The following is a 23,704-nucleotide window of genomic DNA, read 5'->3' as shown; positions in this document are numbered from 1 at the left end:
TATTCTTTTCACATTTTTGAGGGAGTTAAGATGCTTAAAAGGGGTAACAAGACACTGCCCCTGCCAAATAAGGCATATTTACTGTGGTCACCTACCTTGAGTAACACTTTGCAGTTCAGATGAGTCCCAAAAGCTTAAGAGATCTTCAGGAGCAACACCTAAACTGCTTCTTTCAATTGAATATTTCCTTGCCAGATGACTGAACAAATTGAGGATATTTTCAGTGACTCATTACAGTTAGTGGAATGTACTTACATAGGGTTAAAAGAACAACAACAAATCTTTTATGCATTGTTACTACCCAATAGCCGGGGAACTGTAAGCAAATACTATATCATACATATTGTTATGGCATCCACAGGGGTGGTGCATGATCGATACCCTTTCGGAGCAGCTAAAGTGCTGTTTTGGAACAAGCATGAGTAAGAAAATAACTATTTTGGGGCAGGTCGGAGGTGGAAAATTACTATTAGCATTACAATTTTCGCGCAGAATAAAGTAACATAAAAAATCACGGCTCGAACAAAACGGATCACTAAACTGGAAGGAAAAATCATGTTCAGGAGCAAGCTGAAGCTTAAATACTCGTGATTATGAGTGTAGTATAAAACAATTTTCAACCAGGATTTGTTAGTTTGCTGGTAGAAGGTTGGCAAAAATTGGTTTAAAAAAATGGAAAAAAAACTTTTAAAAAATGATGTAATCCCCCCCCCCCTCCCCTCTGTAACTCTACTTATATTTTTTATACTTTTGAAATCACAGAGTTCCTTCATCATAGCTAAAATAATGCACACACACACTATGAACATTTCATCTCAATTACCAAGAAGTACTATATGGAAATAGTCGACTTCCCAAGAAACTTTTTAAAAAATAATCACTTGTACAGTGGAGAATTACAGGTTTGGGCGCCCATCTGCACGCACTTTAGGGCTTCCTTTGTGTCCGCAAAAAAATTTTATGTGCATTTTTGGATCTTCTTCAGGGCCTTTATGTCATGGGGGTCCCTCGTGATTGCGACACTTGCCTCATGGTAAATCTGTCACTGAACATGTACATAAAATATGAAAGGACGACTTGCAGGGAATGGACCAAAACATTGTCGCCTTTATATGTGACTTCAATTTTTTTTTTTTTTTTTTGAACAAGTAAAAGATCCCAGTAAGTAATTTAAACCTGTATCAACTGCATTAGATATCTTTCAGACTGATTTAACAACATTAGTAGTTGCTTGCTATTTTTGGCAAAATTTACTGAGACAATCTGAAATCCCATTTGGTTCACATTGAAAAAAAAGGTTTGAACATACAATCTTGCCTTAACATCTTCTTGTTTATTTGTTATGCCAAAAATATAAGTATGAGCAACCTTAGTGATGAGCAAAAAGAGTTTTATTAATGCTCCATCCAGTAGTACTAAAATGGGGAAAATATTTTCCAACTTCAGTTTGACAATTTAAAAGTTCAAAATAGATTTAAATGAAGTAAAATTGTTTCTAAACTTGTATTTCACTAAGAGAAGTGTAAACAAGAATTATTTGGTAATGATGGTGATGAAAGTGCAGATAAATGTTGAACGAGCAACTTTTTGTAATTTACTCTTTTTAAAATCTTAATACGAAATTTCCACTTTTTTATTTAATACAGTTACGCTGTTTATATATTGCACTCATACTAAATGTTCATTGATAAGTTGGTACATCTTACATCAAAACAAGGAGTATATGTCATTTCTATTGATTTTGTAGCATTTTCTATTTACTTTTTTTTTTTCAATAAATCTCTTCTAGATGAAAAAAATTCATAATTTCAGATTAAGACATGGATACTATCTGATCAACTTACTGTGTAAAATACATATTATGCATAAAAAATTTATTTTTGCCAGAAATGATGGCAAAAAAAGAAAATAAAAAAGTTTGCCTTTATTTCCACATCCAGAAAAAACATGCAAAGCTCTGAACTTAACCATTGTTTCAGAGCACAAAAACATATCAGATTCAAAAATGAAAAAGAAAAATTATATTTGTATCAAAATAAAACTTAAACCAGTGCTCTAAAAATTCAGTATTTTCTTTTAAAATAATTCAAAACTAAGCAGTAAATTGCTAAAAATCAAAATTTGAGCTAAAAAATAAATTATTCAAGTTTTAAAAAAGTAATGAAAAGTTGATTTGAGGTAGCGTATATTAAATTTAGCTTTTTTAATAGAGCTTCAAAACTTTGAAGTAACAGACTGAGTAAAAGCTTTAAGGCCAGTAAACTTTTTTTTTTTTTTAGAGGATCAAAAAATTATTTGAGTGATAATTTTTAACCTTAAACCGAAGTAAAAAAGACAAAAAAAAAAAAAAAAAAAAATCATTTGTAAGTATTTTACCATCAGAAAATATTACAGATCAATATTTGAGGTTGAATAAAAACATTCTTTGCTTCTTTAAAATATTAAATTATAGCTTTAATAATTTCCATTTTGGATACTCATTAACAAGTTTCCACAACTTATTCATGTTTCTCTAACTGAAGTTATTAAGAATCAGAACAACCAGAATTCCAGAGGTATCCGGTAACAATTTCACTCCTGATTTAACACTAGAAAGATGATGTTTTCTGTATACCTAGAAAGACTGGCAGCAGTCATTTTGATTGCCATGCCTAAAATATTGAAAATTATTTCTTTTCGGGAAAATAGAAAAGTTTTGTTTAGACACGTCATAAATTACTTTGACAATAATATCATAATATAATCCGTAAATCAGTCTCAAAAAACTTTTTTTGCTTCATTTTATGTTCGATCAATTGAAATACACAAATGCATTGCATAATTCATAGTAAGAAAGATTAAATTTCCACAAAATAGGGGATATTTTTTAAGCATGTCATAATTAACGTGTATATTCAACCATGCATGTGATTGTTTTCATACATGAATAAATATCGCAATATACTTGAATAACTCTATTTTACAACATTTACAAATACTCATCTTTGTCACTTCTCCTGTACATAAGCCACAAACGGTCTTTTTGCAATCAGAACAATTGTTTACAGTTTTATTGCAGCATTGTTTCATTTACCATTGTTTTCGTTCTTTCTGGAGGTTTAGGTTCTGGAAAACATTCACATTCATTTGATGAAAGTAAATGATTTTCATCGTTAGAAATGTAGTAATAACGGCCCTTCATGACATCATGAAGATAATTATTTGACAAGGTACTTCAAGAACATCGAAGGAAATAAAAGTTCATGTTACAAGCAAAGCACATGTTTCAAGCAAAGCATATGTTTTGTGCACAAAAGAATTCCATTACAAGTTTTTAGAATCCACTTGATTTAAACCCAAAACTTTTTTGAACTAATAGAGTTTCATGCCTGTAGTCACATGCTTTTCAAATTCACCTTTCTCAACTTTGTCTCCTGTTCTGATAGCAGAAAAAAAGAAGCACATAACCAACCTGTGTTTTGCTTTTCTTAAGGGTTCAAAGAACTGCCCCGAACAGTAAGGGTTACTCACATTATGTCACCTAAAGAATGATACTCGCCCTAACAACTAACAAAAATCCATAGTGCACATATATGATAACAGAAAAGTGAACAAAACCCGACACAAAACTAACAGTTCGTTGAGTGGTCAAAATGACTGTAGTCAGTCTTTCTACATACAGTAAAACAACTCCTAACAGACACCCCTCTTATGCAGACAATTTTTAATTCCTCAATTCCAAGGCAAATAACATTATTAAACCCTTGTCCTGCAGACACCCCTCTATTGCGGACAAGAAAATTTATTCTGCTAGTGTCCACATTTGAGGGTTCTTACTGTATAATCATTTATGGCGACGATAATAACAAGCGTAAAGAAATAAAATTTAAGGGGAAGTGGGGCACGTTGGTCCGCTTTTTTACTTATTTTTTATCTCATCAAAAAAATTAATGGAGCAGTTTGATTTTCTACAATAAGTTTCACTAAACACTTCTCAACACTACAGCTTTTTTTGGAAGTATTGAATTGATAAACTTTATTTACATTAATTTTTTTTAACGGAACCTCGGAAACTGGACCAACGTGCCCCACAGGTGGGGTAGGTTGGTCTTCATAACTCAAACAACATTTGTTATAATTTTAGCGATAAATACTATCAAACATTGCACCTACCTTATTCTCTGTTGTGTGTAGAATGAGAAATAAAAAATTTAAAGCAATATAACATATTAAATTGATTTTAATTGATAAATCATCATCATTTAAAAGGCATTCACCATTAGTACACAATTATTTTTTTTAAACCAAAAGAAAAATCAATTATTGAATATTTATGAGACAATTAAAGCAGATTAAAGTTAACTAAAGATGGGTTCAATGATATCTGGGAATATAAAAGCGCTACTTCTTGAGCTTTGGAAGTAGGATTTATTTTTGGACTGGGTTTCGGAAGGATAAGTCATATGTTACTTTTATGCAAAGTTACATCAACATTTGCTAAGGGGAAAGCTCTTTTTTTCTTCATTGCATTGCATGAAACAACTCCAAAAAGGAAAGAATCCTGCTATACTATACCATATATTTCAAAGAAAAAGTACAAAAAAATTGATAGCTTTAAGTTAGCATATCTTTGTGTTCTAAAATCAAAATTGGGTAATCTTAAGTAAAAGTATATTTTTTTATTCCTTTAACCAATTATTTGTTTTATTTTGCTTCTATGTAGAACAGGGGTGATTGTGAGTTCATCAAAAAATACCTGAAAGTTTCAAAGTGAGAACAGGGGGGGGGGGGGGTGCACCTTTGCCATAGTTTTAAATAGTTCTGAGTCAAAATATTGTGTATACATTTAATTAAATTTTTAACGGATTACAAAGTTACTTTTGAGCTGGTGTTATACAAATTATCTTCACATTTGTCCATCTCAATATATTTATAATTAAATTCCTGTATTTTCGGACATGAAAACACCGGAAGTACGTCCAAAAATAACCGGAAATTCGGCAAAATACCGGAACACAATCACCCCTGGTAGAATGCTTGTTTAGCAAAAAAAAAAAAATGTTTGATACAGGCACTTGATTATAGCATGTATTGCATATTTTACTCTTAGAAACAAATTCTCTACAAAAATTTAGAAGTACATCGTACCCCAATTTAACGAATTTTGTGTTTTAGCGAATTTTTCTTTTTACCCGACTAAAATGAAGGCAAGAACCCCTATTTACCAAATAATGAGCCTCAAAATAACAAATTATGTTAAGAGCCAAAAAAAGAATATTTTTTTTGTTAATTTAAGTTAAGGGGATATCACACGAGAGAAATTACAGGACATCGCAACCGCAATAGCAACCGTAACGCTATCCGGAACTGGTTTTTCTACTCACTTCCACAAACGATTGCTCCAAAATTCTCGTGCGCTATGGAAATTTGCAGTTGCTCGTATAGGGGCAAACTTTTTCCTCCGCTAGAAAAAAATTGCCTTTAATTCTGGGCAAGTTACGAAGGAACCAATCAGGGAGCTGGGATTTCGTGACGTCAGGCAGCGTCACTGTAAAATACATTTGCAATCGTGGCGACAGAAATGTGGGGATTCCTTTTTATTGTTCTATTTATTTTATGTTTCAAAAATTTTCAGTTACACTTTAAAAAACGGATGAGCGACATTTAATCTTTGTGAAATACACCGCCAGCTCAGTCATTTCCAGCCGAGGACTGCAGTTTCGTGCTTATTAGCACTCATCAGCCCGGCATAGGAAAGTGACTGAGCTGGAGATGGAAAAGCACGAAACTGCAGTCCTCGGCTGGAAATGACTGAGCTGGCGGTGTATTTCACGTATTTCTGCTTTAGCCCTGGCTAATGGGCGGTGATTTACTGAATTTAATCTTTGGTTTTGCATCTGATTTTGAATTTAAATTGCTACTTATATGTTAGTTAACATCAGTGCGAATTTTATGCATTTCTTAATTTATATTGGTGTTTTTCGTTTCATTAGATTTTTGAAAATTGTTTTGCACAAATGTTACAATGGGGTCGTTTCTAAAATTTTAAACGTATTTTTTTCTGAAAGAGCATGTTTAAAAACATAGGATCTGACCATTTTTTAAATAATTTGTTTTTGTTTAATATTTTTAAAAAATTACTTAAATCGTGGCGCTTTCATTGTTTACATTTCTGTCGTGCGACGTCACGAATGATGAAATGCCATTCGTGTTGACATTCACAGAGCAAAATATTTAATTCGCATCTTTACTCACATGTATTTGTAACGTCATCAAGACCGCGCTTTGTTTGAAAAATCGGACATTTAAAAAAATTAATTAAAAAATAACGGTTGGGAAAATGAAAGTATTTTTGGGTCCAAGTTATTTTTTTTTTTTTTTGCTTATTCTATCAATTTCAGTGATAAAAGTACTACTTTTGACTGGAGGAAGCCACCCCATTCTGATACTTGAACAATTACAGTAAATTTTTTCCTTGAAAAAGTTACGTGAAAATTCCTTTTTAAAAATCATAGCATTGAAGCTGTACTTTTCTTTTTTAATTCAAACTGATGGGTACATACAGTATGTACCATTTGAAAATACTTAAAATGTAGGAGAATGTGAGGCAAAGTGAAATGGTGAAATATTTACTCTACTTTTAGCTCCACCTATTTAGTAATATTTTGACTGTGTAGTAACACATGTACTCTATTCCAGTCAAGAAAAATAATCCCTCTGAAAATCAAAGAATATGATAATACAAAGAATTTTTTAAAAATGATACGCACATTGTAATATTTTGTTGAGATGTCAAAAATTATGTTTGGCATTATTAAATTATAAAGTTATTTTTATTAACATTTGAAATATTGATTGAAACGTACTAATATTCAATGCAGTGTTAATTTGCTCAGTATTAAGCTTATTTGTATTATAAATGCTTGTATAGCTTGTATAAATGCGCATCATCGTTTCATTACATTTTTTTAAAGCGTCACTTTATTCTTAAATGTCTGGAACTATTTTAATAAACTCGGCCACAGATTTTTCCTGTGTGCAATATGTATCTAGTGGCGTTATATTTGTGTAAGTTAAAGTGTTAGCACATCTCCAATATATTTATGAACTCGAAATTTAAAAAAATAATTATGAAAGGCCTATTGATCAGAGTTTGCTGGCTTTTTTTTATTTATTTGTCATGTTTGTTTTTAGCTATGGATTTAGGTATAATTTGTTAGAATTAAAATTTCTTCTTACCTGTCAATAAGTGACTAATAATTCCTATCTAAAATTAAGATTTAATTTAGTAGTTATGGGAAAAAATAAGCCTAGAGAAGTCATATATTCTGTATGTCTTCTTTAAATGTAACAAGAGTATCACTTTAAATCAAACATTCAATTAATAGTAATAAAAGTTTTCTGTTTTTCTGAAATTTTCACCATAAGTTCTACAAATTAATGTTAAAACTCAAATATGAATTTAACAGGAGGAGCTTTGGTGACTGCATGAAATAATAATTGATGCTCTGGCTCTGAAATCATTGCCTTGATCATTTCCCTTTTTTTTCTTTTTTTTTTTCTTTTTTTTTTTTTTTGCCATCTTTTCACAAATCCACATACAATTAAAGCTGCAAGAGCTGCATTAAGTATTCGATTACTAATTTCATCCATAAATGTCGAATTAACGCGACGCAGCGTGATAACCAAATGCGGAATTGACGAAAAGCGATGAACAAGCGCAAGCACATGGATGTACGCTAAAAAATGGTAGCCCCCCGTTGTGAGCAAATCGAGCAACCGTCCGAGCAACCGGCAGTAACCCTGTAGGCAACTTCCCGCCCGAAAAAACCAGTTCCAGATAGCGTTGACGGTTCCTATTGCGGTTGCGATGTCCCGTAATTTCTCTCGTGTGATATCCCCTTTAGGAAACACTGGATTGTTTTCCAAATGATCTATCCATCTTGTGCGAAGTAGAAAAAGACTTTTTTTTTGGAATTAGCAATGTACACTTAGAATATTGTTATAATTATTGAGATTAAAGAGAAAAAAGTTTTTAAATTATGTGGATTAGGTTGGTTCGGTCCAACGCGCCCCACAAAGAGTGGATCAACCTACCCCACGTTATTGATCTGAAAAAAACTATGTCATAATTTTTTTTCTTTTCGACAAAAAATAAAAAAAATTACCAATTATTACGAACTAAAGAAACTTACTTTAAGAAAGGAGCTCAATTTTTTTCTTGCAATCTTGATTAAAACAACTAAAAAAAATAAAGTTACAGTTTTTCTGAAAATTACTCAACGCTACTGAAATAAGACTTTCTGGAATAAAATTTGTTCAATATAATTGTACCATGTGATTTGATTATAGGATTTGTAGGATCATAGGTGCTATTTGTTGGTCATAAAATAAAAATTAAAAATATTAATAGTATTAAAATAATTGAGACCGGTCCAACGTACCCCATTTCTCTTCACTTTTATAAGATCTTAATAAATAGTTAGAAAAAGTCAATGAAGGAAAAAGACTTTGAAAAATAAACGCAGCAAATATGAGAATTTGAAAACAGTTTACAGTCAAAATGACCCCTTCCGTCTTTCTAGTGTTAAAGAGGTTAAATACAAGGGTAATTTTGCGAAGGAGTCCATTTTAATAACTAATTTTTGGGAACGGAATGTCTCTGTGTACGCAACTTTTGAGAAGGGTTTGTTTTAATGATTAGCATTTTGAAAGCAAAAAAAAAGGATAATAAACAGAATGCTTCTTCCAACAGTTGTACATAACGGAATATTCCCAGTTAAAATACAGTTAGTCGAAAAGCTACAATTTAGGTCGAAATGAACAGAAAAAATCATTTTACGTGATAGTAATTTCAGGCTTTTTCATATTGAAATTAGAACTTTACCGGTACTAGACTTTAAAAACATTAAACCTTATTTTAAAATAAACTAATCAATTAAAGTAAAATAAATGATTACGTAACATTGCTCCTGAAAATTTTCCATAGTTTTTAAAAAAAATTATACAAAAAAAGTACAATGCATAATCAGTTGCTTTAAAAAAGTTTACCAAAAATGAAAGTATCCATATGTATAAAAAATCAAAACTTTAAATATGAATTGGGTGGAACAAATGTATTTCAAAGGATACTCATCAGAAAAATATATTTTAAACCTATCCAAAGCAGCTAACATGTCCGATATGGATGAAGTCGTCTCGGTGGCAGCAGTCATGTGACTCAGGTCCAAGTTTTCCCGCAGGGTGTTGAACAGGCTGAACACTTTGTCACACTCCTTGATTATGAGTTGATGCATTTGATCTAATTCTTTTCTAAAAGTATAAGACTGTTTCAATATTTAGCAAAAACTTTTTTTTTCAAATTTATTTTAGAAATATCAAAAACTTGTATACATAAGTAGAGCTATCAAGAAATACTGAAGAGGTTAGTGCAGATATGATTTTTGTTTTGGAATTAATAGTAATGTTATTAATTTTACATATAAAACACAAATTTCAAAGGTCTGCAACATACTATGCATCTCATTTAATTTTAAGTACAATATTTTCATAACTAATATTTTCATTCTAATATTCAGCATACAGTGAAATCCCGTTACAACAAATACTAATACAAAAATATTCATTTCAACGAACAAACTATTCGGTCCTGTTTTAAAACCCATTAAGATAATGTGTAAAAAAAATTCGTTTTAACTACACAAATTTCTGCAAAAAATAGTAGCACCGAAATGTTTTTCTCAACATCAGTTTGAATATTTTTTACTCGACACTGTTTTCGGAAATTAAAATACGACTTACTTCATTTGTACTTTTGAAACAGAGCCATTCAAGGTGGAAATCTGCTCATGCTGAAACGTAAGCAGAGAGAAAAAAAAAAAGCCAGTATCTAACCATATGTAGTTGATTCCTGCATACCAAAGGTGAGGCACTCTGCAAATTCGCAAGGGAGTCAGCAAAATTTCAACTTTTTTTGTGGTCAGTATAAGTGGCTAGACTTAGATAAAATGAAAAGCTTTCTGTGAACACAAATCCTAGCTAGAAAATTTTTTGCAAAAATTATTTTGCCTAACACCTTTGAATAAAGAATTAAATTTATATTCAAATATGAAACACAGAAATAAAAAAAAAGCTTTAAATCTTTTTTTTTTTTTTGCAATAGCATATAGTTTGCTTTTTTTTTCACCAACTAAGGAAAACTGCCAAAACCATTATTTTTTTCACACATGTGGTTTAAAAGGCTTTAACAGAAATAAACTGGGATGTTTCTTAAAATTCCATTTAAAAAAATTTAAATTACCGTTATCAGTTTGAAAAAAAATTTCTGCAGAGCCAAAAATTTTCTGTGAACGCAGTTCGCGCATTCGTCTATATTATGCAAGACTATATTATGCAAGTGGCATTCATAAATTAGATTCTTTTATAATGTTCCCTGGGACCAAATCTCTCAGAAGAAAGAGAATAACACATTTTGTGAAGACGACCAATGAATAAAGGTCAGTGTTCAATATTTTTCTCTTTGTTAAAAATTTATCTCTTACAGAATAAATAATGAATTTAATTATATTTTAGATTGTTAGTAGCGGCAAAAAGTGCAGATTTAATTAAAAAAGGGTGTAGATATGCAAATTTAACACTTTATAAAAATGCAGAAAATTTTAATACTATTCCTTTTCAACGAATATTCGGTTAAAACAAAAGTTTTTATTGGTCCTTTCCTTTGGAGTTCGTTGTAACGGAATTTCACTATTTTTATACGTTACTGCAAGTTCTGTTTCACACCCCTATTGCAAAATAGAATAGCGAGCCACATAGTTTTGGGGTTTTGACAGGAGGTTTTCTCTATCCAAAAATGTCTAAACCTCTCCAAAAATATGCTAAAGATTCTAAAATTTAATAATTAAGAAAATATAAAATATTCTATACCAACTAGAAAATCATCTAAAAAATAATACAATTCACTTCGTTAAAGACTAAGAAAAACTAAACTTATCAAAAAGTCACAGTCAATTTTGGGCAGTAAGTTACTGCCCCTAAGGAGCTAAGGCAGAACTAAATGCAATATTCTGACAGCACAGTTATGACATCCAGAGATTGCAGTTTTGAATTTTTTATGAACTTATCAAACTGGAATGGACAACAACCAATCTGAAGCAGATGTCATCTCTTTGAAGTTGAGAGTGCCAATGAACCTTTAGCTAAATTAAATTAAGCACACCAATGACTGTCCGCAGCTATGTGCGGTTCAATTCGTCAATAGATGGCAAAGCAGTATGTTACTGCCCTGAAGACCGGGGCTAAGGCAGAACTAAAAGCAATACAGGTATATCGACTGCCCGCTGTATTTAAATGGAGGATCAATTACACTTTTAATGTAGCTACCAGTTCATCGATACTCTCAGCTTCAATGAGATGATAGCTTAGCCGTAACTTAAAGATAGTAACTTACTGCTTAATACCCAAGCTTTGCTTTCAATAAATGAGTTGAACTGCACTATTGCTGCAGACTCTCATCTGTGTGCTGAATTTAATTTTGCTACCAGTTTGCTGGCACCCTCAGCTTAAATGAGATGACATTTGCCACCAACTCGGCTATTGTCTATTCCAGACTGATGAGCTCAGAACAAGGGCGAAATTGAAGTCTCAGAATGGCATAACCAAACTGTCGCTGTATTACATGTACAGTGGACGCCGGTTAATTAAATCAACAGCTTTAATGAATCGAATTGTCAAAAACAGAATAAAATCTAGCTTTATTAAATTAGCCGTTTTATTGAATCAGTCGCTTTATGGAATCAAAAATGTTTAGAATAAACGTGATTCATATAAGCTGCAGCCACTGTATTTTAAATTTTGAAAATTCCAAATTTTTACTTATAAATAAATTAACACAATATAATATTTTAATCACTCCCTCAGTGCATCTGCACTGTGCATATGTATATAAATAAGAATTTTTTCTACAGTAAAAGATAATGCTTAAAATTCAAACATTCTTATTAAAATTCTTTCTTATTAAAGTTTGGAATTTCATTTTGAAAACTGAGAACTTTTTAGTTTTAAGTTTGGGGTGGCCCTGCAAAAGAGGTGGTGCACAATGCTTTCAGAACATTATTCTCTTTTTCTTTTAAATTTATTTTTTATTATTACTATTATTATTATTATTATTATTATTATTATTATTATTATTGTGATATGTTTGCTCAAGATACATGGAAACTTGGAAATTGGATGGTTTTAACAAGTTTGCTTTACAACTGTTTCCTTTTCTGGTAGCTCTTTTCAGGTTCAAAGTACTACCGACAAATGCTGGGGTTAAACCATAAAACGGCAGCAAAGTGAAACCAATTTATGTATGATTTAACCTATAGAGAAAAACTAGAGATGCATAATAACCAGTTATTTAATCAATGACTTGCATACAGAATAAAAAAAAAAAAAGAAGGAACCTTCCGCAGATAGTAGGCTCCCATCATCACTAAAGAGGGGACCTGATTTATATTGGTAGGAATCCTGCTTTGAACCTTAGACCTTGTTTAGTCTAAAATAGATAAACATAAGAGAGGAAGGGAAAAAAGAACTGAATTCCTCATGTAGCTATCAGAATGCCAAGGGGAAACAAAGTGGCCCTTTTCCTCTAAATAACAGGTCCTGACAGTAGCGCAGTCAGAAATAACCTTTTGGCTGGAGTTTTTGGTCATTACTTCCCTTATGGGGCATTCCAAGGTATTTTTGACATTTATGTAGAGTCCGTAACGTGACCTTTTTTGCCATAACTTTTTAATTTACTGTTTGATTAGCATATTATTTTATTTTGATCTTTACCAACCAACATACCTGCTCAAATTAAAATAATTTGCAAATCAAACGGTAAATTAAAAAGTTATGGCAAAAAAAGGTCACGTTACGGACTCTACATAATGTCAAAAATACCTTGGAATGCCCCTTATATGTAAAAAATTATTGTATTAGAACTGTCAATATGAGTTAAAATCAAGGTTTTTGGGAGGGGTTTTGACCCCAAAACCTCTCTCTTGACTGCGCCACTGGGTCCTGTTTGCTAGTAAAATAGATGTACATAACCACATTAATTGTCATACTTGTGACTTAAGAGAACCAATGAACAGGAAACATCTGATTTGTTGCAACAAAGTTGATGGAATTCAGTAGCAAGCTATTAGTGTACAAGTCATTTTTTGGGTTGACGTCCAAACTGACAACCAAACGAATAATAAGTTAAACCCTGATAACACGAAATTAGTTTTTAGAACCAAACTTAGTCGCTTACATTACGTAGTAGTTTATAGGGGGCACCGACTTCAAAAGGGGAACAAAAATTAAGAAATGGTATACAATTAGTTAGGTATTAAAATAGTTTACCATATAGTAATTAAAATCAGTGTTTATCTTATAACTAGAAAACTGCCCGTCATGGTATGACGGGTGAAAACTATTTTTGCATTTGAACGAAGCAATTGCCTGTTTGGTAATATTTTTATGGTTGAAATTTTAACCATAACTCCAGTGGATTAACCCTAAACTCTAGTAGATAGCGTTAATTGTTTTGGTTTCTTCATTTTCCTAAAATGAAAGTCTTACCAGTAAAACAGTTAAGGTAACAGATTGAGTTCAGCCTTGTCACACTAAAGCCTTTCCCTGCATGTTAAACATTACCAAAAGATATTATCAAATTATCATGCCGTGGTGTGAGTTTCATTGTTGAAACATGCAGGTTACTCGATCATCGAATGTTATTTATATGAAGATTGGGTGTTTAGTTGATTTTCGTACTGGAATAGTAAAATAAATTTCATTTCTAGGTTTGAGTAGGAAATAATATTTAAGTGTAATTGATTATTTTTTGTTTGTTAGTTCCTAGGTGTTTTTTGAAGGCTTTTTTTTTTTAATTTAAAAGTAATTTATTTTTTGCTTTTTAGTGATAAAATATAAAATAAGTATGTAGCACAGAGGATGTGGTACATGACGTTGAGGCCTTTCTTACGTGCATCTGGAGTAAGAAAATGTCGAGCACATGAGTTAAGACAGCTAAGATAAGCACAATAGAGAAAGAAATAGACCACAGCATCTCGGAGACTTTCGACGACAATGAAGAAAGGCTTTTTCAAATGCACAACTAAGTACAAAAAAAATTATCTTTATCATTAGTTTGACTTTATCAAAGTTTGCTTTCCAAAAGCAAATGCACCAATCACTAAAAAAAAAAAAAAAAAAAAAAAAAACAGAAATTGCTAGAAGTTTAAAATTGTAAAATTTTAAATTGCAAGTTGTAAAATATAAAACTAACATTGTAAAACGTGATTTATATTTCACAAAAATAAGTGTCACACAACCCTCGATAGAGCTGTGTCATAGTTTTAGGAAAAAAGAACTTTGCGAAAGGACGAGTATATATAGCTCTCAGCAGAGTCAAGACTTGAAGGAATAGCTAGCTCTATCTGATTTAGAATCCTCTAAATTTTTAACTAAACCCCACAATGAACAAGCATTAGCAGAAATGCAACAATTGAGCATAGGCGGATTTAGGACGAAAATTTTGGGGGTGCAACAATAACAGGGATCTGGGGCGTGAGGGTTTTCAACAAGGCAGTGGCGAAATCAGAAAATAATTTTAGGCCAGGGCGCACTTTTAAGTCTAAAAAACGAGATGTAAACCATATTTAGTAACATTATGAGATCAGCAGTTCTTAACATTTCAAACTGCAGAAAAAGTTTTATACAAAAGTCGATGTTGTTAGAAGCAAGGGGCGAATCCAGCTTCTGGTTTGAAAGGGGATTCACGCATCAGAAAAAATTTGCAATCGCAGTTTTGAAAACGCAGTTTGAGAGTTTTTGGTGATATTTTAGGGGAAAGAATGATACGTGGGGTTCCAAGGCTGTTTTTAGAAATTTAAGTCTTATAAATGTGATCAGAATCCATATTTATAGTTTGGGTTAGGAATGACACTCACGGACTGACCCCAATCGATTTTTTGAAAAACAGATAGAAATATATGCCCCCCCCCCTCCACCACCACTACCTCTTTATAATTTTTATAATTGAAGTTCCAAAAACGCTAGGGTGGACAGTTTTTGATGCTGTTCCCGGACGATGGTCCCTAAGCTCTCCCCTGGAAAATTTTCGAAATTGAAGTCCTAAAAATGAAGTACTTATGCAATACTCCATGGTATTAAAAAGAGGATTTCAAAGGCTACTGTCCCAAAAGATTCTCCTACTTATCACGAAATAGTCTAGTTTTCAAAACCAAAATATTAACAATCTTTGATAATAATTAGAGAAAGGGGGTGGGAGGCCCTTGTTCGAATATTTTCCAAAATTAAAATCTTAAACACATGAGTGGAAGGCCATATTTTGTAATGTTAGGGACACTGCAGTTTTCCAAAACTGAAGCTCTGAAAACGCAATTTTCAACCATTTTCGATGTTTTTAGGTCATCATAGGATCTTCCTTGGAAATGTTGTGAAATTGAAGCCCAAAATACGAAATTTAAGGTACTTCGTAATAACATTGGCAAGAGAGAGGGCATCGGGGGGAAAAAAATTGAGGACTAATAGAAAAAATGAAAAAGAAATTGAAAGAATGAAAAAATGAAAAAAAAAAAGGAGGGGAGGGGGAGTATGAAAGAAAGAGGATTGTGCGAGGAGGAGGGGGGGGGGGAGATACAAACAATTCTCTGTCAATAATCTGAAGCTGTTGAAAAATTTAAAGGTCAATATTTCTCTTTTTGAAATAAATTAAGGTTTTTCCCCAATATTATTTATTTTTTTCTTATTTTAAAATAACTGCATTTTCCTAAAATGAGATCTTTTCTTCGCTTCAATATTAAAAAATATATTTTTTAAAAACATCAACAAAGCATTCTGTGGGAAGAGTCACCAGTATTGTGCCCCCCCCCCCCTGAATGCACCACTGCAGCAAGAATTCCGGGAGTCCTGCTTCAAATTTTTTTGAAAATTTACCGGGAATTTGTTGGTTTTTAGTTGAGAGTTCGGAGTAGATTTTATTAATTAAGTTTGTTGCAATTTTGTCATGAATTTTTTTTTTTTTTTTTTTTGGACTTGATTATCTATAGTTGTTTCAAAGTAGAAGAATTCGTATTGATATACCAATAAATACACAATTACAGAGCAAACAATTATCCTATACTATAACACAGCATTAGTATAGCAGCTATGAAATTTTTTTACCTAGCTGCGCTTCTGAGTGAAGAATACAGTAAAACCTGTAAAGTTGACCACCTTTGTAAGTTGACCACCCGTCTATGTTGACCGCTTTTGTCAGGAATGGAATTATTCCTATCTTATATAATGAAAGAAAACCTCTGTAACTTAACCACCTCTCTATCTTGACCACCTGTCTATCTTGACCACTAATGAACCCCAAGTTTGGTTTGGAGTATTGTAAAAAACCCTTTGTAAGTTGACCACTTGGTTTATTTTTAAAAATTTTATTCAACAAATTATTATTTTTATTAATTTTTTTTATAGCTTTCCAAGAATATTTTTGATGCCAGACCAGCATTTTACCTACTAATGAAACAGCAGCATAACTAAACCTCCTTTTGAGTTTAACCACATGGGAAAACTACTAAGAACCCTTTTATTCTCCAAACTTGTTTTTCTTTTGTTGTTAAACGAAAAAAAATTTAGTTTTTGATTAACTATAATTTTTTAGGAACTATTAATATAAAATGATTAACTTTTCATAAACAATAAGACTTTTTTTTGATCAATTTACTGAAATTTTAAATTTTCATAACATACTATACATCATTCTGGGAAAATAATCTCTAAAACTATTCGAATAACATTTTATATTATTGATTCAAAGTAATGCTAAACAATGAAAGTGAGTTGAACAGAAAGAGTAAGTGTCAATTAGGCAAAAAATGAATGCATGGTGCAAGACTTACAAAAAAAAATCATCATCATCATCATTACCCCTTTATAAGTTGACCACCTGTCTAAGTTGACCACCAAAGTATTGCACCGCAAGTGGTCAACTTACACAGGTTTCACTGTACTACATTATTTTTTTTTTAAACCCAGCCAAAAATTTTGGGGGTGCGACGAACCCCCTGGCACCCCCGTAAATCCGCCTATGATTGAGACAGCTCATTTCTGATGAAAAGTTCTGGATTCAGTATTTAGTTAGAACCATTTAAATGTTTACTGTTTCCCAAACTACAAAAAAATTGTGAATTGCAAGTTGTAAAATTGGAAATTGTAACATTGCAGCATAGTAAATTGTAATTTATGTTTCACAATGATATGTGTCATGTAATTTGTGATAAAAGTCACATGTTTCTTCACATGGCCCCATTACAGATGAAGATAAAAAATTCCACTAGAATGAATTTTATGTTTGCATCAGAGAATCCTAGATTCAAAATTTTCATTATGATTACTCTTAATAATAATGTTTTTTAATACTTTCTTTACTTATGAGGGTTTGTGAGGGAAATTACATGAAATTTATTGTTTTTTCCCATAACTTTTTTCTAAAGAACAAATAAGGTCAATCAAAGATTTGGAACATAAGTTAGACCACCCCCTATCCACCTAAACAAAAAAAAAAAAAAAAAAAAAAAAAAACATAAATCGGCTCGCTAAGTGAGACGATATACAAAGTTAATAAAGTACAAATCGCTTTAAATGTGAGAATGATATTTGAAGAGTTCCCTCGATTTCTTCAAACCCGGACTTGATTACCATTAGATCGCCTGAAAAGTAACCGTTTCAACAAAAAACAAAAAAAAAAAAAAAGAATTTTTCTAATCAGTACAGGTGTCTTTGAGTATTAATGGAGCATTGTACAAAGAAAAAAAAATCCGACAAGTTCAGAACCTCCTCCTTTTTTTGAAGCCTGCTAATTAGTAAAGTAAATGCACCAGTAACAGACATGCTTAAGACATCCATCACAAGTGAACTCAATTTTCTGAGCCTCTTAATGTATTTAGACTCTTTGAACTAATTTTCTGTTATGCAACTACATCTCATATAACGTTTGAAGGCTTCTGGATCTTCTGAATTAGTTAATTCTATTTTTATTTGTGCTTAATTTCGAAAAAAGGACCAACCCCCAGTAACAGACACTGATAAATCTGATGATATCCAGTAACAGACACGATGAGGAAAGGATGAGTAATGTGGACAAAACTCTTCTTTTTTCTTTTGAAAATGTGCAAACATTCTTTATGTTTAGAGAACTAAAGCTTTGCTAAATTTAAATGAACATGAAACACCAGCTGACCTCATGGTGGTTGTTCATAACCTTCCACCACTGCCTTATACCAACCTTCTCATAAAATTCACTCTAATAACACTAGATGGTTGCACTGGTTGCAACATCAGTTTTACCCAAGAGCGCCCATATGCAAAATTTTAAGGGGGGGGGGGGGCTCAAACATTTTTCCCATTGTTTAGCAGAATATTTTCCCCATGGAAACCGATTTCAGAACAGATTAGAGGTATTAAAATTTGACATTTTTAATAACGTATTCATTAATGGCTGGAAGAAAATTTTTTATACATTTTTGCAAAGAAATAAGCACTAAAAGCAAGGAAGTTCTCATTTCTAAGGGGCTTGAGCCCCCCCCCCCCCCCCCCTTGCCCCTCTATATGGGCACCCTTGGTTTTACCCGTATAAAATTTTTATTATTAAAATTCAAACTTACGATTGTCTGTTCCTGGACCCTTTTCCGTTACTGGTGCCCTTACCCTATAACCCTAATTTTAAATTAAACTGGCGGTATTGTGAAATAGTAAATCTAGAATACTGGTCAAAACTTCAGAAATCAGACACCAGTTACAATATATTATTAAAGAATGTAAATTAAATCATCAGAGGAGGGGTGTTCTGCATTCAATTCCCCTTGAATTGGACACTAAATATATTTAAAAACTGAAATATTTTTAAAAAAATTACATGTTAGGGACTAAATAAAGTTATTTATTAGTAAAAAAAAATATTAAGGAGTCTGAATCAACTATTAAAGTAGCAAAATATATTTAATCGACTTCTCTGCTACATAGTAATAAATAAATTAGTAACAATTATAATTAAAAATTAACAGGTGGCATCGCGAAAACTAATCATCCATATGCTGCGAGAATTAAATATCATTCAAGACAAAGGCGAAACCTTAGCTATGAAAATACACCGGTCACAGCAAAACCATGTGACCTGTGACGTATTTTGCCATAAGCTAGACTACATAGCCACAACGCAACGTGTAAAATTTAAAGTTTCTTGGATTTCTCTGGGATCCCTTATCAGATCCGGACCAAATTACCATCGCAACATCTGGGAAGTATACTCTTTCAAACAAAAAAAGAATTTTTCAAATCAGTCCAGTAGTCTTAGAGAAATCAGAGAACATACATAAAAAGCCGCAGACGAATTCATGACCTCCTTTTTTAAATTTGGTTAAAAAGTATAAAATACCAAAATATTTTGAGACCACATAAAAATTAATAAATCAAGAAGATAACTTACAAAACATCAGCTAAAACTTTGGTCTCTATGTTTATCTCTTTTCTAATTGCATGCAAGAGTTTTGATTTAATTTCTGGGTCTTGACGATACAGAGTTGTGTCTTCAATTTCTGCTGGCTTAACGCTATCAAAAGTTGTTCTGTGAGCAGTAAGCAGTTTCACATGGCTAAAACCCAGTTCAACAGTTTTGTGGTACTTAATGAGTACTTCGCAAATACAATTCCATGAGTCAAGAATCTGTTTTGATACTTTGTGTTCCATTTTCTCTTTTTTCAACCTGTAATAAAAGAATTAGTATTAGACAGCTATTTGCAAAAAAAATACAAAGTATTTTTTTTTTTCGCAACTACTTATAGTTGAGCTTGGATGATTTGAGATGTGTCAGAATCAACACCATCTTGAATTACTGAAAGCTCGAATTATACAGACTAAATAATTAAATCAAAAAGGAAAACCCGTTTTACAGGCAACTAAAAAGAATTTTTGGAGACTTATGCATAATATTAGGAGACTTTGCAATTTGCATCATTAAATTTAATGCCAAAAACTTCAAGTATAAAAGGAAATTTAAAAATATAAATAGAGATTTCTGATATTAAACTCATATAGGATCTGGAATTCAGAAATCAAGATTACAACTACAGTAAAACCTATAAAAATGACCATCCTTGCAAGTTGCCCACCTGACTAAGTTTACTGCTTTTATCATGTACAGATTTAGTCCTATGTCATATATATATATATATATATATATATATATATATATATATATTTGTTTTTAGCTTAGCAAGTGGTGCGTTTGCCCATTGTTACTCTATATTACATGTACTGGAGCTTAAGCATTCTCTTCTAGTTTATAGTTAAAATTTTGGTCTTTTGACCATAATTAATGAATCCTCCATGGCTGATGAGCTCTGGATTCACTCTTTTTCTATTCCTACTTAATAGCTGTTTGCATTTTTCCTTTTTATCATCATTTGTTATTTATAATTTGTTTAATATTTGTAATTCTGTTTGCTTAATTTTATATATATATATATATATATATATATATATATATATATATACACACTGGTGTGCAAAAATTAAGGACAAAGTCGAAAAATTAGCATATCAGCTGAACAAAGAGGCAGAGCGGACAGAGACCAATCAGGAGATTAAGTAAGGTGATGTACGGTAGCACATGCGCAGATATGCAGGCAGACATAATTTGGGAGTGTCTGAGTAGTACAAAGCATGTTGTCGGTGTAAGATCAATATTTCTGGCAAAGAGATTGTACGCCGTATAGCAGTTAAAATCACACCGAGTTGCTGCCTCAGCGAGAAATGGCGAATAATCAATCTGTTAGACGACATCTGGATCTTTTACCCGAGGTCAAATCATTGGGAAGTTGGAGGAAGGCCTCAGTGTGAAAAGTGTGGCTGCAGAGTTCGGAATTGCTCACAGCATCGTTTCACGACTTTGGAGACAGTTTCAAACTACAGGAACAGCTATCCGGGGGTTCAGTAGTGGTGGCCCAAGAGGAACCACACCCGCAGATGACTGATATTTACAGGCCAGAAGAAACAAGCGGCAGACAGCGGGAGAAATCGCTAGACACTGGCAACTGGACGACCGATATCGCGCTTTACCGTGGCCAGAATGATGCCCTATATGGTGTGTACCTCTAACGCCTGCCCATCGGAGAAGGCATTATCTGTGGAGCCGGGAATACCGGAATTGGAGAAACAATGAATTGTGGGACAAGTAATCTTTACAGATGAGAGCAGATTCAGTCTGAGTAGCGATTCTCATCGCATACTCATCTGGAGAGAGCGGGGAAGCTGCAATCATCCCTCGAACATCATTGAAAGGGACAGGTATGAAGGTCGCGGTGTTCTCGTTTGGGGAGGCATCATGCTTGGTAGTCATACAGACCTTCACATCTTCGACACAGGTTCAGTCAACGGGACCCGTTATTGTAACGAGATTCTTCTTCCATATGTGCGTCTTTCTAGAGGCGCTATGGGTCTGCAGTTCCTTTTCATGGACGACAATGCACCATGTCATCGCACAGTAGCTGCCGAACAGCTCTTGGAGAGTGAGGATATTGAACGTATGGATTGGCCGGCACGATCTCCGGATCTCAATCCCATCGAGCATGTATGGGATTTTCTAGGCAGACGCATAGCAGCTCATACCTTACCAGCAGTAACGATTCGGGAGCTTTGATTGGCGCTGCAAGACGAATGGGCAGCAATGCCTCAACAACTCATTGACACCCTCATTCTCAGCATGGGAAGACGCTGTGAAACCTGCCTAGCAGTCGGGGGAGATCATATCCCCTACTAAAGACCGGATGTTTCTTGCTGGACGCCCATCACAGGGATGTTTCGGCCTTCAGTGGCATTGCGCTCCATGCTACTTTTTCAATAAAGCTTCTTTTTATCCCTCTGATATCTCTTTTAGTAAGTGTTGCTTACATTACACATGTCCTTACGTATTGGGGATCTTACGGTACTAAATGTGTTGATTTGGAAAGCTTTTGTACAAAGTTATATTGAAAAAACCGTCTCGTCCTTAATTTTTGCACACCAGTGTATATATATAAAAAAAATATATGGCTCATTCTTCAAAAAGTGTAACTTTTGTGTCACACACCTTTTACAGTAAAAATTTTAAGGAACAATTCATTTAACAATGCTTTTTAATTTCATCAAAAATATATCTATTTAAACCTGCCAACAATTTTTTAATAATAATTTTTATTTTAGTGTATTTTTGGTTCACAACACGTGAATTCTGAATTCCGTTGCATGCTATGTTGATTTTTTTTTTTTTTTAAATAAATAATGCTGTACAGCAGCATGTACCAGGGCTACTAGTACTATCTCTTGCCTCAAGACGGAGAAGAAATTCCCTTACTGTTTGTACTGATTAACTTCAAATTTTTAATTTTGTCACTTATATCCCTTTGCTTCACACAGCCTCAAATATGCATTTCTTCATTTGGCTTTTTATACTTCTTTTCCCAATAGGAAAGGTTCAGCCCCTAAAACCATTCCCTTGGACATGGTCCTGATACTACTTTCTGTATCCAGGTATCAAACGCAGAGACTGAGTTATTCTGTTGTGATGATGTCTGGTTTCAGCCAACCAGTACTGAAAAATATTTTGTTTTCTTTATAAGATTTTTTCATTATGATGGAATGGTAGCATTGAATTATTTGGTTTAGCATTGTGTTGCTGCTGAAGCTGGCATTTATGGGCAGTTTCTAAATGTTCTTATAGGGATCATCTGAATCTATACAAAGTTTTAGTAGCACTTGAAACTTTCTTTCAGATTTCTCTTGTCATGGAAAGATCGCCGTCATCTGGATGGCCTCTGGGGGGAATATTTTCCCGACAGCAGAAAATAAATATTTTCTGCTGTCGGGAAATTTTTATTGAAGGAAGCAAGTGTTCTCTAATTTGTTAAACTGTTCTCCGATTCTCTGTATCCAAAAAAATGTTGATTTCCATCTCAGTGTTGTTTTGAATGACTGAGTACTTTGAACTTAAAAAAAAAAATTATTACATTTTACGATAGTCAGTTAGACTCTTAACTATCTCCAATACTTTGTCCCAACTCTTTTAATATTGCAATCACAAACGCGAACAGCATATTATGATCCTCTTTCTGTCCAAAAAGAAGGCAAAGCACACAATGCACCTGCTTGACTTAGACTATTGTCGGATTTAGACTTAACGGAGCCCTAAGCTATTTGCAGTATAGGGATCCTTTTGCAGGTCAGACAACTTCTCCGTCGGTGGCGAAAAAGGACTTTTTTAAGTCTTTTTCGCCTGATGCTCTATAGCCTTTCCCTTTAATCCGCTGTTTCTTTCTCAAACTCACTAAGTTTCTACGTTTGCGAAATAAAACAATCTCATCAGGTTAGGAAAAATAATTTACAAAGTAATAGACGTGAACATATGAGTAATAATTGTCAGAGAAATACTTACAGTCAAAACAGCAAGTTGTGCTTTTGGGTGCAATCACGTCCCTATTGCCTGGTAAGTGAAGATAGCTTTCATTATTTCAAAACAATCTTTGCACTAGTGCAATTAAAACTTACGTTGTTTTTATTCCGTTCAAGAAAATTTATTTGAAGGCAGGTATAAAATAATAAAAATTAAATCATATAAATTGCAAGCACACACCAGCAGTACACCTTGCAGTTTGAAATAAAA

At 32.9% G+C, this 23,704-nt stretch overlaps 1 protein-coding gene across 2 annotated transcripts in view; it reads right to left on the bottom strand.

The window, feature by feature from the left end:
* LOC129229291 (uncharacterized) overlaps positions 1-23,704 on the bottom strand; it is a 36,889-nt gene extending 13,185 nt beyond the window's left edge. For both annotated transcript variants that reach the window (XM_054863564.1, XM_054863563.1), the window contains exons 1-4: positions 23,477-23,704; positions 19,496-19,771; positions 9,112-9,291; positions 96-199 (exon numbers count right to left, since the gene is read on the bottom strand). In XM_054863564.1, coding sequence (XP_054719539.1) covers positions 96-199; positions 9,112-9,291; positions 19,496-19,755 — 544 coding nt within the window. In that variant the 5' untranslated portion in view covers positions 19,756-19,771; positions 23,477-23,704. The remainder of the gene's footprint in view (positions 1-95; positions 200-9,111; positions 9,292-19,495; positions 19,772-23,476) is intronic.

This window comes from Uloborus diversus, chromosome 9, assembly GCF_026930045.1.
Source record: "Uloborus diversus isolate 005 chromosome 9, Udiv.v.3.1, whole genome shotgun sequence".
Lineage (NCBI taxonomy): Eukaryota > Metazoa > Arthropoda > Arachnida > Araneae > Uloboridae > Uloborus > Uloborus diversus.
Note: the sequence above shows the minus strand (reverse complement) of the source record. Positions and strands in the feature narration are given on the sequence as shown.